At 42.1% G+C, this 16844-nt stretch overlaps 1 protein-coding gene across 1 annotated transcript; it reads right to left on the bottom strand.

Moving 5' to 3' along the window:
- Window positions 1–1463: 1463 nt before the first annotated feature.
- jade1 (jade family PHD finger 1) lies at window positions 1464–16372 on the bottom strand. Its single transcript, XM_069662138.1, has 11 exons — window positions 16285–16372; window positions 14583–14665; window positions 13622–13689; window positions 12353–12510; window positions 11739–11923; window positions 10089–10300; window positions 8252–8419; window positions 7395–7511; window positions 4915–5517; window positions 4098–4215; window positions 1464–3331 (listed from the first exon to the last, which is right to left on the bottom strand). The coding sequence occupies exons 2-11, from the start codon at window positions 14629–14631 to the stop codon at window positions 2301–2303; spliced, it is 2709 nt and encodes a 902-aa protein (XP_069518239.1). The 5' UTR covers window positions 14632–14665; window positions 16285–16372; the 3' UTR covers window positions 1464–2300.
- Window positions 16373–16844: the final 472 nt, after the last annotated feature.

Raw genomic sequence — 16844 nt, forward strand, 5'->3', positions numbered from 1 at the left:
ACTCTAGGATGGATTGCCTTCTTTACTTAGATGATAGATTTAATTTAAAAGTTTCACACATTTGGAAAAAGTTTGTGTTCTACTGCTTACATAGTGCATTTAACATTTAATTTTTTTTCTTTCTCAATTAAAAAAAGGATTTGCAAGGAAAAAAATAAAGCAATTAAACCTCGCATAAAAAAAATAAAATCTGGAATAAGCAAGTTAAAGTGTTTTTGTTTGAAAAGTGATTTTATAGTTGATTGATTTTTGAACTAATTATTTCGTTAAAAGACCTTGCATTCTTTACTATTATACAGACTACATTAATCAAGCTGGGACATCTCAATCACATAATAGACTCTTATTTCACTGGTTGATCATACATTAAAAGACACAGATAAAAATACATACAAAGTAGCTGCTCTGTGGTAACTATAGAAACAAAGTAGCAGAGTGCAGGAGAATGTTTGGGTTGCTTGGCAACAAAAGTCCAGTTTTTAGTTGAGTTGGTCGAGCAAACAATAATCACTTATTACTTTTTACTACTATTTGCCGCCTGTATAACTGTTGTATAAAAGCAATATAGCAATATAATCTTTTCTTAAAGTCGATATGAAACGGCATTTCGAGAGTACCTAGCTTCCGTATCGTGACATATTTCCGAGTGAAACAGGACGTGCAGGCGGGACATATCATTAGAGGGATTTGATTTGATCGTTGAGAAGTGGGCGTGTCATATCTATCTCATATCCAGGTAGCTAACTGACCGAGCGTTCTTGGCGCTCTGCGGCTAGATGTTGCAGATTGATTGACAGGTGGATGTGATGATATTCTTGGTTGAAATTGTTTGGTACTAGCATATGTAAGCACACGTGATATTTTGTTTAACAGGAAGAAAAAATGATCGGATTTTGATATAAGAATACGAAGAAATGGATTTCCTGTATTTTTTTTTGGCCTATATTGTCAAATAGATGCACAATATTACCGGGGATGTGATCTAAAAGGGTTAAAACTACATTTTTCATTTCACCTCGACTTTAATTATTGCGTACAATTACATTCTATATCATGCACATCTTTAAAGTTCATAAACTTGTGCAACAGAAGTAGTAACTGTCAATTTAACTGCCACCATTCCTACTTCTGTAAATAACTATTGTAATACTGTTTTTCTATCAGGCAGTCTCTTTAGCAATAACCCATACACTTTATATTTTTACTTATATTAGATTTGTTTTTTGCATTTCTCTTATTTGTACTGTATTTTTGGAGCTATCTGGCACTATAATGTCCCTTGAGATTTATAAAGTTCTATCTTTTCTTATCTGTTATCACACTTAAGTTCGCAATGTTGTACTGAATATCATCACAACAACACGACCTCGAGTGTGATATTGTTCAATTTAAAGGTTCCAGGTTGAAGCTGCAGCATGAGTACATTCAAAGCAGGAGACATTGATCAGACACGAATCACAGACTGAATTCCTCCAGAGTTTTTATTCCTCTTTAAGACAAAGACAAAAAAAAAAAAAGATTCATTTTGCATAACAGTAGTACAGCAGCGGCCGAGGGTACAAAACGCTTTCTTCTGTTTTTCAGTGTAAAAATAACTCTACTCATACCTCACACCTGTGCCGTCCTCTCGTAGTGCAAACGCTTCAAATAAAAGTTAGGCACATGATGGATACGATCGCAGTTCAATTACACTTAAGTGCTGATGATGACGAGTAAAACATCATTCTGAATTCCTTTTATGATGCAGTTTGTGGATTCCCATTTCATGTTATCATGTTAAAGACAGTCGGAAAAGATGATGGTAGCTGGAGTTTAAATAGCGGTAAAAGGGCAGTTAGACGTCCTGTTTGTAGCTGTTAGCTTGATTTAAAAATAAAGACCTATAGAGTTCTATTTCGCTAACATCTGTCAGCCTTTTCAACTAAGTGCAACTGAGTTTAATACTATCTCAAAAACAAAAATACATTGCAAGCTTATGGTCCCAAGCAAAGATCACACCTCCTATCTTAGTGATGCTTCTGCTTGTAAATATCTGAGCGAGCGTTTAAGTGGCAACTTGACATCTTTCTACTTTTAAAAAGGAGAAAAAAAAAATAAAAACTAGCTCAAAATAAAGTAAAAAGTAAAATATTTCCCAGATTTACATATGTTACAAATAAAAAATAAATATCAGCTCTGTTTTTAATCTAGGCATTTTTTTTTTTTACGATTCATCCAGAAAAATAAAGGTACAAAGAGCGACCGTCGTTCTTTTCCGACAAACACAGTGCAGCTTATTTTCAACAAGTGTTTCTTCGCCATCAGGACGCCAGCACGCCGCGGCGGATGATGTCAGAGCCGTAGCGGCGAGTGAGAGACGAGTCGCCCCTCAGCTGGTGGGAGTGGCATCGCTTCAGGCAGGGCTCCATCTCGCCGTCGGCCGGTTTGGAGTCGGAGGTGTAGCCGTCGTTGTCTGCCCCCGTGCGGAGCCTGGTCCTGGTCTGGTACGACGGTTCCGGCGTGTTGCTCAGCTGCCTCAACAGCGGCTTGTGATGCTCAACGTCCTCCTCCTCCTCTTCTTCCTCCTCCTCCTCCTCTTCCTTCCTCTCATTCCTCTTCGGGATCCTGAACTTCCCCCAGCCTTTAAGATGTCCGCCCACATGTCGGCTGGGTGTGTGCGAACCGTTTGACTTCCTCAGCCAGCCGTTAGCTTTGGCGTCTGAGACCATGCTGGCGTCTGAAGCATGGCTTCTTTTACTCATCCTCTCCTCCATGAAGTAGTCGTCGGTGTCGGAGCTCCTGATATCGACCAGCCTGATGGACACCGTTTTCTCCAGATGTTTTGACGTGAACTTGTTCTTCACCTGGCCAGGGAAGCTCTCCGTCACGTCGCTCCGCCTCTTCCTCCTCCTCTCCTCTTGCTCATGCTCGTTGTCTCGTTTCCGCCTGTTCAGCCCGTCGTGCTCAGCCTCCCTCCTCGAGCCTTTCCTGCTCTCAGGTTTGTGCGTCTTGACATTCATTGTCTCCTGAAAAACTTCTGGCTTCTGAATCTTGAGGAACTGAATTTCCTGGCTGATCTCAGAGTTCAAGATTTTGGCGTCGCTTGTGGCTTCAGCAGGTGCAGACTTTTTACTGTCCTTTGTCTCCAGTGGTTTGCTCAGATTGTCTTTCCTATAAGTGTGCGGGGAGTCGGAGAGGCCTTTTCTGTCACAGCTTCTCCTTCGTTCCTGCTTTAAAGACCCTCGTTTGGTTTTCAGTTCAGAGTTGCTCCAGGAGGAGCGGGACTGGGAGCCCTGAGACGATAACCAGCCCAGAGAGAAGAGCTTCTCCAAATCCTTCGCTGAAGGATCTCCTGCAACGGACACGAGAAGTGTTTAAATTCAGCAAAACATTATGAATTTTTTTTACATTATTCTTTCAAATATTTTAAATTTAAATTTTTTCTGCTAATGCCTGTTGAAGTGTCCAAATAAAGGACTCCTTTCTGGTGGAAATTAAACTAGTATTAAAAATGTGGTAAGGGTGAACACTCCTCATTCCTCATTAACAGCGGAGCACCACAGGGCTGCGTTTTAAGCCCCCTGCTTATCCCTTTAGTTTTGGTTTTCTATATACAGAAAATCAATTTCTTCGTATTCTTATATCAAAATCCGATCATTTTTTCTTCCGGTAAAACTAAATTTCCCGCGTGCTTACGTAAGTTAGCACCAAACAATTTCAACCAATCAATCTGCAACATTTAGCCGCAGAGCACCAAGAACGCTCGGTCAGTTAGCTAGCTACTGCGCTGTGGAGAACGTCTGTCTACGCCCACTTCTCAACGATCAAATCAAATCCCTCTAATGATATGTCCCGCCTGCACGTCCTGTTTCACTCGGAAATACATCGCGATACGGAAGCTAGATACTCTCGAGATACCGTTTCAGCTCGACTTTAAAAATTAAATCGTCTACAAATAAAAAAAACCTATAAAAGCCTGTCTGCTGAAAGTGTTGATACAAGTTGGAAGTTGCTAACTTTAAATGAGATTGTTAAAAAGACCTGGAACGCAAGAAGTCAGACAAGTCCATAAACCATCACCTGAACGACTCTGACATCGTCTCGTTTTTCTGACTTACCTGTGAGCAGCTCGTGGTCCAGCAGTCGAACCTGGTGCTGAAAGATCTGCTCCTGGACTCTCCACAACGAGCGCTTCATCTTCTCCCTCCGAGTCACCATGTAGGTCAGGTTACGGACCTGAGGAGCAACAACAGCTTCTTTAGACAGACTGTCATGAGTTTGGTTTACACTGTCTGCAGCTTCTACAATGTGAATGTTTTATTTATCTCTCCCAGTTGAGTTATTGTACCGGTTGTCTTTACACTTCAATGTTTCTGGATGATACATTTTAATTTCCCTTCAGAGATTATTTAAGTTAACTTACTACCTAACTTTCTAAGTGTAAAGTTAATATCCTTGGACTGCATCGTCTATCGTAAAGACTAAATGAGCAGTCTTGTTTAAGATCATACCGTATATTCTTATCTATTAAAAGTGTTCTTTATGTCCATATATATTGTATTTATTATTCACACTTATACCTGTATTTTAGGTACTGTACAAACAGTTTTTCAACTTCAAAAGAGTTCGACATTTTACTGTTTTTGTGGACTTTAATGTGGCTGCTTCCTGTCTCACCTGTAGGGAGAGCTGCCATTCTCCAGTTATACGATCTCAAGCTGCGTAACAATGTTGATTTTCTTTTCATTTATGTCTTTCTGCTGTCATTTCTCCTCTAAGAGTGAAAAAACTTATCTACAAACTTCTCAACAACACTCAAAATTTCTCAAAAGTTTATTTATCTCCGTCCATCCTCCTCTTGAAGATGCTTTCCTTCCTCTCCCTGCTCCTCCCTGTGCTCCTGTGAGCCTTGCTCCAGCGGAAGTAGAAACCTACCCTCTCCAGGTCCTGACGGAGGTGAGTGAAGAGCTGCAGGCGCCGCAGCAGCACCTCCTGCTCGCGGCGCGCCAGGCTCTCCTCCTCGTCCTTCTTGGGCGTGAGGAGCGGCTGGTTGAAGTTGGCTTTGCGTTTCAGCTTCCAGTACTGGAAGAGGAAGTCCACCACCTCCGGCTGCAGCTTCAGGTGACTGGCCACCTCCTCCACCTCCACAAACTGGTAGAAGTCCTCCTCTATCGCCTGCAGCTTCAGCTTGCGGAGGTTGACCCTCTTCTCCTGCTGGCGGCTGCTGAGCGCCTCCAGATCTGTTGGCGCTCTGCTGATGAGCTGAGGAGCGACGTAGGGAGAGGAAGAGGAGGAGGCGGCATCTTCCTCCCCTCTTACTCTGCCTCTCCTCTTGCCCTTCTTGTCTCTGGCGCTCTCCTTCTCCTCCTCGCCTCCTGAGTCTCGGTCCCTGCACTCTGCGCCCTCGAGCCCGGAGTGTTTGGGGCAGTAGGACTTGAACTTGACCTCGTCGTCCTCGGTGAGGATGGTGTTCATTTCAAGGCTGGCGTGGAGGCCGCACGTCACGTGGAAGGCAGTCCGGCAGTTTTTCGCTGAGCACTACAGACACAGCAAACACAACATTGTTAGACAGCGAATAGGAACTATAATAAGCACATTTTACGTTCATCTGAAGTCAGTAATTGTGTCTGATATTCATGTTAGAAAATGGAAGAGCTTCTTACAGAAAAAAAAAAGTGAAAAATGAAATGTCTTTTTTTTGCTGCTTCTTCCTGGATGAGTTCCACAGGGGGCAGCATTTCTCAGTTGCAGTTTTATTTTTGTCTGGCAACACATTATCTATACTGCTTATCCTGTTCAGGGTCAGGGGGGCTGGAGCCAATCCCAGCTGTCACTGGGCGAGAGGCATGGTACCTCCCTGAACTGATCGCTAGTGAATCACAGGGCTGACACACAGAGACAGACAACCTGTCACGCTCACATTCACACCTACGTGCAATTTTAGAGCCCCTTTTACACTGCCAGTTCAATGCGGGATTATTACACCTCTGCTGCATTCTGTCTTCTATATAAAAACGCACGGCGGCGGAATGGTGGGGCGAAGTCGCACTGCATCTGAGGTAGTAACAACGGCGTCTGTATAAACAGCAGAGCTGGCAGGGCGAACAGCGCTGTGTGTGTGTTTGTTTACACCTTCGCAACACTGGAATGTTGTGTAAAAACACACACTCGGACGGCTTTACGCCGGCGTTGCTTGGTCCCAAGTACAATGCCAAGGCTGCATGATGGCGGAGCTTCGTTACGACTCTGAGGCGGAGCCGCGGTGTAAAAAGGGCTCCCAAGTAACCTAACGAGCATGTTTTTGGACTGTGGTAGGAAGCCGGAGTACCCAGAGAGAACATGCACACCACACAGAAAGGCCCGCTACGTCTGAGCCGGGATTCAAAGCAGGAACCTTCTAGCTGTGAGGCGACAAATACGTTGTACAAAAAACAAAAAACGACCTTTGATTATTCCTTTTAAAAAAGCAAACGGGTTTGAACCATTCAAATGTCTATTTTTTGGCGCTTTATGTCCATATGAGCAGGAAGATAATACAACAAGAGGCGCAACTACTTGTATATGTAATAAACATACATATCATCTGGATGCAGATTTTCGAGATGCGCCTGTTGGTTGCATTTGCTGAAGCGCAAAGTGTTGGTACTAATGCACAGCTTTATCAAGGTTCCAGTTTTTCTTTTAACCGACCAAATCAATCAGAAGTAACAGAGCTTTGTGTGCAAATCAGCCTCTCTGCAGCCAGGGGTTGGGTTTTAAATCTCTGTTATCGCTATCAAATTATTCACCCTTTAAAACTTGACCTACATTTTATTTTCAATCAAGGAAAGTGGTGTTGTGTAACTCCTATCCATCATTCAGGGCAGCACTGGAACTCTTTTTTTAATCAAAATGACAGTTTGGTTCTACGTTCAAAACCTGATTCAATCTTGTGTTCCTAAATACACTCGATTCTCATCTTTCAATGTGTAAACGTGTTGTTAAAAAACAGCACATGTAGACTTGCAGCATCATAATAATTTGACACCTGCACTACATTAAATTACACAGTAAAACTACCTGGTATAAACAGTTGGAAGGACATAGCTGGTGTTATTTTTCCTGCTCTTACTCAAAGGCGTTAGAATTAAATCTACAAGGTTTGTATAACAAACTACAATTAGAGATATATTTAGTTTTTTGTGCTGACTGATCAGCTGCCTCCTCACTCCTCAAACCTGCTGAGCAGTGAAATCATAACTCTCTCATTCCCCGTGTTTGCTTGCGTTTGAAAATCAGGGGAAATTAAAAACACCTCTCTCCTTCACAGCGAGGATATCTCACTGCTGGCTCACGCGTCGCTTTTCACATCTCATTAAATGTCTCTCTCTCTCTCTCGCTGTGTTATGGGAGTGAAATGTGAGCGGTGACTCTACCTGTATGCACGCTCCGGTCTTCTCTTTGCACAGGCAGCAGATCAGAGCCCATCTGTTGCTGGGAATCTGGGACACGTTGGTGATCGGCTCCATCTTCTCCGGGTTGCCGATGCTCACCTGCGCGGCACATTGAACATCGTCATGGGAGGCAGTTGTTGTTCACACGTCAGTGCAGATGGTGTTGACTCATTTAGCAAAGCAAATACAGACATGGGTGTTTGTGTACACAGAGGGTTGAATTGCCGCCACTCCTGTGATGTCTTATTGCACAGAACAAGCAGCTGCCGGTGTGTAACGGTGTTTGGTCAAATAAATAATACAAACTGGATTTATTCAACCTACTCACTCCGTTTTATTTAACTTTTACTAACTTAACTGACATTTCTTTCAAAACCAAACAATTCATCCCTTAGAAAGGAGCCATTTACGGCTGCTCTCATGTGAAAATCCACATTTTTTCACACTAAAGCAGGTGGAGACGTCTTAGATTGCTATGAAACACTGATGGGAACATCTTTAAACCTTTAAAAGTAGATATAAAAACCTGACACAAATTTGTATGTTATTGTTGCCTTTGTACTCACAGGGAAGAATATCATTTCTTTTACTGCAATTTGAGAATAATCGATATCAAGGCCAAGTTTTTCCTGGAAATCTGCTGTAACTTTTTTTTCCACGTGTAGTTGTTGGTGTTAAATTGTTAAAAGTTAAATTCCCACTTTTCTATTGTTTATAAAAGAGTCACACTGCAATTAACACTACATTAAAAAAAGGCAGAGTAACGTGTCTAAAAATAAAATAAAAAATACAAACATAAAAATAACAAAGACTGTAAACAGGTAGATTTTTTCCTTCACCTCTGGAATCCACAAGGCACAGCTGACGTGGACCCACTTGGTTCCACTCCGGGTCGGCTTCATGGCTCCTCCCTTCTTGGGACACAACTGGCACTTTGGCAGGATGCCGAGGGCGCAGATCCGGCACAGCCAGCTGCCCTTTGGGACCTTCTGGATGCCGTAACACGCCTGAGAAACGCAAACAAACGACGGATTAGTGGAAAGCGATACAGCAGCAACAAATGAAAAGAGAAAGTGTGTGTATGTATCAGATTAAACTGAAACTACAGCTCACCTGACATGTGAGACCAGTCACTTTAATTTTGCTTTTTACCACAGCCAAATTAAGCTTTGAAGGTGGCTGCTCTCTGCTCAGACGACGCCCAGCTCACCCCAACATTCTGAAGTTGGCAGTTGCTGGTTTCAGCCTTTAGAATGTTCCGGAAGCCAACTGCCAGCTCCACACTGCCCAGACATCAGTTGACAGGACTGACTTTTGTTGCCTACTTTATAAACTAAACTAAGTGCTTAACGGACAGATAGTTAGCCGACATTAGAAAAAGAAAGTCGTGCGTATTGATGTTCAGCACGTGAGTACAGGCTAGTTGTCATGGGAACGCACACTCAGAATGTTGCGGTTTGTTGGGAAAAGGAGCACATTGTTCCAACTTCCCACGACTCCACCGAACCCAACTGGACATGTCAAACTCAAACAACTCCATCTGACAAATACAGACCCGACAGTTGAGTTGGTCGGCGTTTGTCTGGGCAGTGTGCAGCCGCCTTTCAGGCCACAAAGTTAGCTGGAAGAATATGACTAGGTCATTTTTCCTCCCAAAAAGGTAAAAAGCCACTGAGGGGTCATTTTCTTTCTGACCTCCTTTTGGTCTTATGCATTCAATTATTTTTAATTCATTGTTAAGTAAATGTAAGCAGGATTTAAGGGTAAATCAGGACAGTGACAGTATCTGGTTTATATTCAAGACATTCAGCTGATACTGTTTTATAAAGTGTCTCAAATTAAAAAGGAAAAGTTGCGCAAACTCATAACACTGCTAAATCAAGGCTAAATTAAAGGGATAGTTCGATTTGTTTGAAGTGGGGTTGTATGAGATACTTATCAATAGTAAGTGTACTACATATAGTGGATGTCGGTCAGCATGGCACCTGTATTGAGAAATCTGCCGGAGTGTCGGCACGGATGCTAGGCTATGTCTCGCTGCAGATAGGGTCAATTTCACACGTAATTTATCCACTTATCAGGACGTCTCACCTACAAATCAATAGTTTCTGCTTTTAATTCTACGCTATATTTGAATAATTCACTGCGTTTTCAGTAAAAAAAGCCTCTTTGTGTGGACTGCAACGCATACGTGTTACTACGCCTGCAGAGCATGGTGTCGGATCAGCTGTTTGTGTCAGCAGTTTGTAGAAGACACAACAAACAAAGATATTATGGAAATGACAAAGTGCCGTTCACGGTGGGGGCCTGAGGACATTGTCGTCCTTCATGTGTGAAGTGTTTTATACTGTTGAGTGATAATGGGGTTAGACAGCGCTCCGCTAATGTAAACATCCACACTCCAGGCACAACACAGAGACAGTTATACGCCTGCATCGATCATTTTTATGAAGCGGATTAAACAAACAAGCGCCGAATGATCCAGCTGATCCCTTTAATAAATACATCAAAAATGGAAGCAATGAACAGACATCATCAAAACAAAAGGAATTATGGACCAGAGATTTCACTCTGTATGTGGTGACTATTTTAAAAAAGTCTGAATTTTACGACTATTGATTTTCTTTCCATCTAAAGTGAGTTAAATGAGTATGTGTGTGCGTTTTGACCTCTGACCTGGTGCACGCAGATGTTGCACTTGTCGCAGAACACCATCTCGTTGTTGTCCTCCCCGTCGGGCGACTGGCAGACGTCGCACACCACGTCCTCGTCGTACTCGATGCCCAGCCCCTCCTCCGTCTCCATGGCGTGCGTCATGTTGTCATGGCAGCAGCGCTCAAATTCCTCCATCACGCGCTCCATGGTGATCTCGTCCAGCGGCGGCAAGGCTGGAAAAGCAGGGAGAATGTGTTTTACTTCACTAAGCTTCATGAAGTAACCAGACAGATCAAACACTTCTTTCTCTGTGACTTCAGTAAATATAACCACTGACCTTTTCAAACTTGTTGAATTTAATGTTAAAGTCACGGTGAACATATTCAAAATGGTTGTTTCTCTCTGTAAACAGCTGACATTTCGGAGATAACTCTTCCCACCAAACAGTGAAATTACGCTTAATTACAGGTTTGACTCTGAAGTTTACTCTGTGACTCATCTAACCATAAAGACACCATTGAAAGAGCTCAACTGGAGACAACACAAACATGTGGTCAAAGCAACACAAGCAGCCTAAAATAACCCTCCCTGCCTACCAGGAGCAGAAACTCTGTGAACCCACAACCTGACAGGGAGTTCAGACCAGGATAAATCACTAAATTGAAAATCATTTCTTACTGACATTTTTATCCGACTGCAAATGTGTTTATTTTCACAACAGGGGATGATAATAAAATTAAATCTGACGCTTTAGCCTGTATTTTGTTTTCAGAGGAGTTTCAAGCTTCACCGTCATAAAGAATCAACATCAGAGCTGCTAAAACTGTGAAGTCCACCACAATGAAAAGCTAAACAGGAAAACAACATTCAGTTTGGGTAAAATCAGCTAAGGCTAAATCAAATGTTGGTGACTGATTAATGCATAGTCAGGTTGTCAGCTGTCACTCTGCATTTAATTTAGTGTTTAGGTCAAAGAAAGTTTAGAGAATCTGGATGTGAAGAAGTTGGAAATAAAAACAAGCTGGTTGGCTTTGTGTTCATCACGAGCCGAAATAAATTAAAACATCAAATCAAAAAGGTAAAAAAAAATTACCCACAAACCAAAAAAAAAATCATCATCAATGGACTTTTGTAGAAATGTATTTTAATGTCCCAATGACGTCTACAACGGTTGTAGTTGTTAACGAAAGTTATGACGAAAAATGACGTCGGTCAAACCCTTTAACTGAGAAGTGATGATAAATATATGAAACGTTCTAACGGTAAATACCAACGCTGCTGCTGTAAATAACGCAAGTGAGGAACGTGCAGTTTGTGCTACTGTAGCTGCACGGCTTCGTTCTGTGGCTTTACATGCGCAATGTGACGTTCCAGATGTTTCCATATACATAACCTCAGCTGAGGATCTTTATGACCCGTGCAGAATATCGTCAGGAAACAATTAATGTAAGGACGGATGGAAGGACTCTTTGAATCAGGCTGATTGAGTTTAGAAAGAGAGAACGTTTGGACTAAAGTGTGATGACTTTACTGGACTAAAATGTTTTGAGTTTTCGTCAACTAAAACTATAAAGGGTAAAAATGAGACTAAAACTAAGGAGCATTTTCGTCTTAAGACTAAATCCAAAATTAACAGTGTCTACAAAATGACCACCAGGCTCGGTTACTCACCCATCTCTGCAAACTCCTGGTTGGTGATCTGCAGCCAGGCCACGTCTTCCTCGTTCAGGTCGTAGCGGCACATCCCCTCCGCCAGCGTCCGGATGTCTACGTAGCCCAGCGCCTCTGTGCCCGACGTCCGGATCAACTTCTTTGGCCTGACGAACATAACCTCCTTTCCTTTCTCTGCCAGCACTCTGCAGAGCACAGACAGGAGACAATTCAGTTTACTATCCTGCATGTATAAAAATATTCTGGCTTATTTACCAGTAGAAGTTTTTCTGTGCCATAATCATGAAGCTAAAATGGCCGAGATTAGATTGGCTGTTACATTTTCTAGCTAGTCTAGCTTAAGTCATGAATACCACAGAAATGTTTAAAGCTTTAAGGACTTTAAATCTTATAACAGGGAGCATTGCTTGACACCAAACTATCAGACTGTGATACAGCAAAACTAAATATATTAAAAACACAGCTCCTTTAAGAAACAGGCGTTAAATAGCCACCTCAACAGGAAGCAGTGACATCTCATCCTCATGATCCTCTCCTGCATGCCCGTATGAGAACAACACAGAATCTAACATGTGACTTTTTTGGGTCTCAAAGCAGTCTTAATTTTGCCCTACCTGGCGACCGGCTGTGGGATGGACTGGGGGCTGACGGGAACCTGGACGCCCTTCTCCCACTCCTGCCTCCACGGGTCGGCGAGGACGTAGTAGTCCTCGGGGTTCAGCTGGTACGAGTCATGCACCTTCATGGCGGTGATCAGGTCCGTCCTGAACACCTGCAGCAGTGGCATGAAAACATGAATCACTACACTCTGCAAACCCCTCTTGGACAATACACCAACCACAGCGCTGTCACTTCACGTGTTAGGGTGAAATTCTTTGTTCAAATGTTCGTTGTTTGACAGTTTTCAGCTATCAGAGGGTTTGAGAATTTACTACACTTTTGTTTATGATTTGAGTTGTATGAATGTTCTGTGCAGGTTTTAAAAAGCGTAATATAAGGCCTTGGAAAACAGACAATCAGATAATCTCTGCAGTAATCATGCAGCTACATTTTGGCTTCCAAAACACTGGCAAAGCAGCCTTAATGATTTATTGAGCATAAATAATTATCCTAATGCTCAAATAAGCTCCAATGTGTACAAATTAACAGTGCAAAGGATATAAATGTATTTTAAAATATTTATAAAATAATAATCATAGCTTTTTTCCCCCCTCGTACAGATACTGCATGAGTGTTTGCATGGGTTAAAAACTACCACGTTGTGTGCAGATGGCCATCCAGGAACCAGCCAATCAGGATCTGGCTTGGGCCAGAGTCAGAGAGTGTTTTGTTTTGATTTGATTGGCTCTTAGTCAGAGGGAGTGTACAGTGGCCTGGAGGGACCAAGTCCACAGACTGTACAGCAGATAACGAGTATGTTTCCAGCCCAATTACCCACTGTGAAATGAGGAAGTAGTTTAGTTTAATAAATTACTTCTTATCAATTTGTTCCTTAACTTGTAAAGACCGTTTTAGAAGTTAATATCTGTATTAAAAATATGTTTTTGTAGCTCAAAAATTTGAAAACAGCAGAAGCTACAAGCCCAATGCCACAGAGTTTGCAGGCTGTGTACAATATAAATAAAGCAAAATAGGACAATTTGTTCATGCTTTATGATGTATCTTTAAATGAACACAATACAAAGTCAACGTTTTTTATGTTTAAACTTATAAACGTACTTGTTTCCTGTAAATATACTTTCATTATGAATTTAATGCCTGCACGTTGTATTCACACAGTGGCCCAACTTTATTTTGAATCAACGTTTAGGTCAAATGAGTTTGACCGATACACAAGTTTAACCCACAAGAAACATCATAGTCACAGGTTTAGACGGACGTACCTCTGACGGTTTCTGCCCAGTCCCCCTCCTGGGCTGTGACGAATGCTGGGACCAGCATGTAGAATTACCTGCAGGAGAAACACCACAGACTGTTAGACGTCTCAACATTTCTTCTGTTTCTGCTCTAACGAACAAAATCTCATCTTCAAAAATGTCTGGATTTCCCCTAACGAGTGGTTCATTTGAATAGTCAAAATGGGGCATAACTGGTATTTTCTGTTCCTAATTTCATCTCTTTACTGCTCTACTTATTGAATTTGGACTTACTATAAATTAATTACATGCAGCAGCAGCAGCCATTTGCCATTCCAAATCACCTGTTTGAGACCAAAGCCTTTAATTACACTACATGTGGGAGCTCAAACCCATGAATAATTGCTCCCTTAATTCGTTTACTGTTTCCATAACAAAACCCGGAACCAGATCTCCGCTGAAAGTAATTTCCAGTAAGAGCTCAGGGTTTGTTTTTATTGCAGATGGCACATTAGATAAATTGGATGATAAGTAACTCAAAACAAATCAAAGGAAGCTTCTTCACATTCATCTGGTTTTTCATTGTTAAATATATATCCCTACATTTTATATGATGTATTAAAACCTCAGTCATTAGAGATCTTGTTAACCAAAACAAACCCGAAAACGTTTCTGAATTTGTTCACCCAGGTCGTTTATTTGCCTCTGCCTGACCTGCCAGGATGTCTTTAGAGGTCCAAATGAGCCCCCAGTCCCTACTCTGTCTCCTGTTTCTCTAGGGCACTACTGGCACTGGCAGTTACAAGATAGAGGACACATTTTCAGGAAAAGACAACTACTCTGGCTAAAGAAAATGTAATGCCACATTTTCTCTGGAACGTATATTGCACTCGTAAAATTGAGGAAGGTGGCAGGCTCGTACTGACCTCATTCAGGTCTATATTTGGACTCGGTATGAGTGAGTCAGCAGAGACATTATTTTGCTTACTTCCATTGTCGGAGTCGTCGCTGCTGCTTGGGTGCCTGCTTCTCTTCATTGTTGTTGGTCTTCAGGGCTCCGGCTTAGGGACACTAAGGAGACAGGGGGTTAAATTACAGAAAGGACTGAGAAAAAGCTATAAAGAACTGTTCAACTCAAGGACAGACACAGACATGAACAACAGGACAATATTACGATTGGAAGTTGAGTCTAATTAGTTACAGGCATTTTTAAGATGCAAATCACACAATCACACCATTAAGGGTAAGCATACTCATGTCAGGTACATATGGATTGTTTGTACCAAAAAGAAATGGACACTGGATCCCTATTGACCACCTTCACATGGTGATTTTAAATAAAATCTTTAATTTACAAAATGGATCATGTCTCTTAATATTCTAATGGCTCTACTAAATATCAATTCTAGGACATGGACAGGTATAAACCAGAGCAAACCAGAGGGACACAAGAGTCAAAACACTTTCATTATTTCACCTGTTTTCTTTCTAATCAGACAGCACACCATCCCTGTAGGGTTGTATTTGTAAACAACACAGCCGCTGTTCAACGATGACAACAAGAAGTAAACACATTCGGCTTAGAGACAAAACAATGCCCTGTGTAGTTGAGTTCAAATTAAAGTGTGCAAAAACACAAGTACTACAAACTCCTAACGTGGAAATATCTCAGGCTCTTTTGCCAGCGTGCAGGAGAAAGGTGCTTACCCAAATTTAGCTGGCTATGCTAACAGCAGGCTACCTACGACATGTGTGACGCCCCTTTTTCCAGCCACCAGAAAGTATAGGCTAGCTAACTAGCGGCTAACTTTAACGATTAAGCTAACGGGGCTTACGTTTCGTGTTACCCCGGCAACTTGGAGAAACATGGATGGCAATACTGTGTTTTTATATTGCAACTGCAATTTTCGTGTAAGCAAACTACACAAAGTTGCATTTATAAGCAGACTAGCTGCACAACGTTAGCCAGATAGCTAATCTCCCACTACCGTTATGCAACATGCGGGCCCACCCACACCCGGCACCTCGAGTAGAAATGTGTTTATGATAAGGTTTAGCTTTAAAGTACTCCACTATTTCAGTTGGCTTAAAATAAACCATTATACAAAACTGGCCGACCAGGTTCCGGTTCAAATAAGAGCTGTTTGCGCGAGACATGCATGTTTCTAAACAGGCGCAGCAACGTCAGTCTGCACGTTCTACTTAGCTGACGTTGGTGGTTAGCAAACCTCGGCTAGTTCGTTAGCTGGAGGCTACATGTATGTTACAGTAGTTGGTATTTAGCTTTAGCCAGTGCTAACATAACGTTGACTTATACGGTGCCCAATATCAAACCCCACAGTCCCAGCCAGCTATCTGTCAAAGGTTATGGGGTCAAAATTTGATTGGAACAGACACTCTGAAATCTACATAAATACATACATTAAAGCAGTTAATTAACACCAGAATGTTGTTGTGCTATCTGTGCGGCTAGCCAGCAGGGCATAGTGTGGCAGATCTACCAGCGCTCCACTGGCTGAGGTTAATCTTTGGCGCCATTTTAAATGACGATGTCGCGTTTTCCTAGCGGACTGCTAGTGCGACCATACCAGAAATATAAACTCGTTCAAATACTCCGTAAAGAACACTGTGGAAGAAATGCACATGACATAAATCCGTGTATTGTTGACAATAAATTGGACAGTACATACAGAGCACGCCAGGCAGATGCAGCCGGAGTTTGAGTTTGATGTGAAGCGTAGTTTTAGCCGTGAGTTCCGCTTGACCCGCATTCCACATACACAAACACAGAGCGGCGGCCGGGGAGGAGGTTACCCAGCCCGGACTGTAGGTGCAACTGTAGACCGCTGGGGGGCAGCAGAAACCTCTGAACCGGCACTGTTAATCCAACACATCCAACTGATCCAACAACTAATGCAGGAACAAAATGTTGTCCCAATGTTTCCAATGTTTCAATATCAACAAGCGTTGCCCAGTAGCCATTTTAAGTGTCAACAAACATATTATGAACATAATTTTCCATAGTGTGCATGACGTGGCTGTCCCACTAGCTGACAGTCACTCCCTTTTTTGGCAAGTGCACAGAGCGTTATCTATTAAAGGGACAGAACACCCGAAATACGCCCACAACAATTTTGAACAGGAAAAAATAATTAAGTCAGGACAGAACAGAAAAGCCTACATTTTTACTTCAATTTAGCTTTCTTCTCCAACAATAATTTGTTTATATTCCATCCAATAAAAAGGAGTT

Source organism: Semicossyphus pulcher, unplaced genomic scaffold (genome assembly GCF_022749685.1).
Source record: "Semicossyphus pulcher isolate SPU_LCO1_2020_fin unplaced genomic scaffold, fSemPul1.0.p SCAF_14, whole genome shotgun sequence".
Lineage (NCBI taxonomy): Eukaryota > Metazoa > Chordata > Actinopteri > Labriformes > Labridae > Semicossyphus > Semicossyphus pulcher.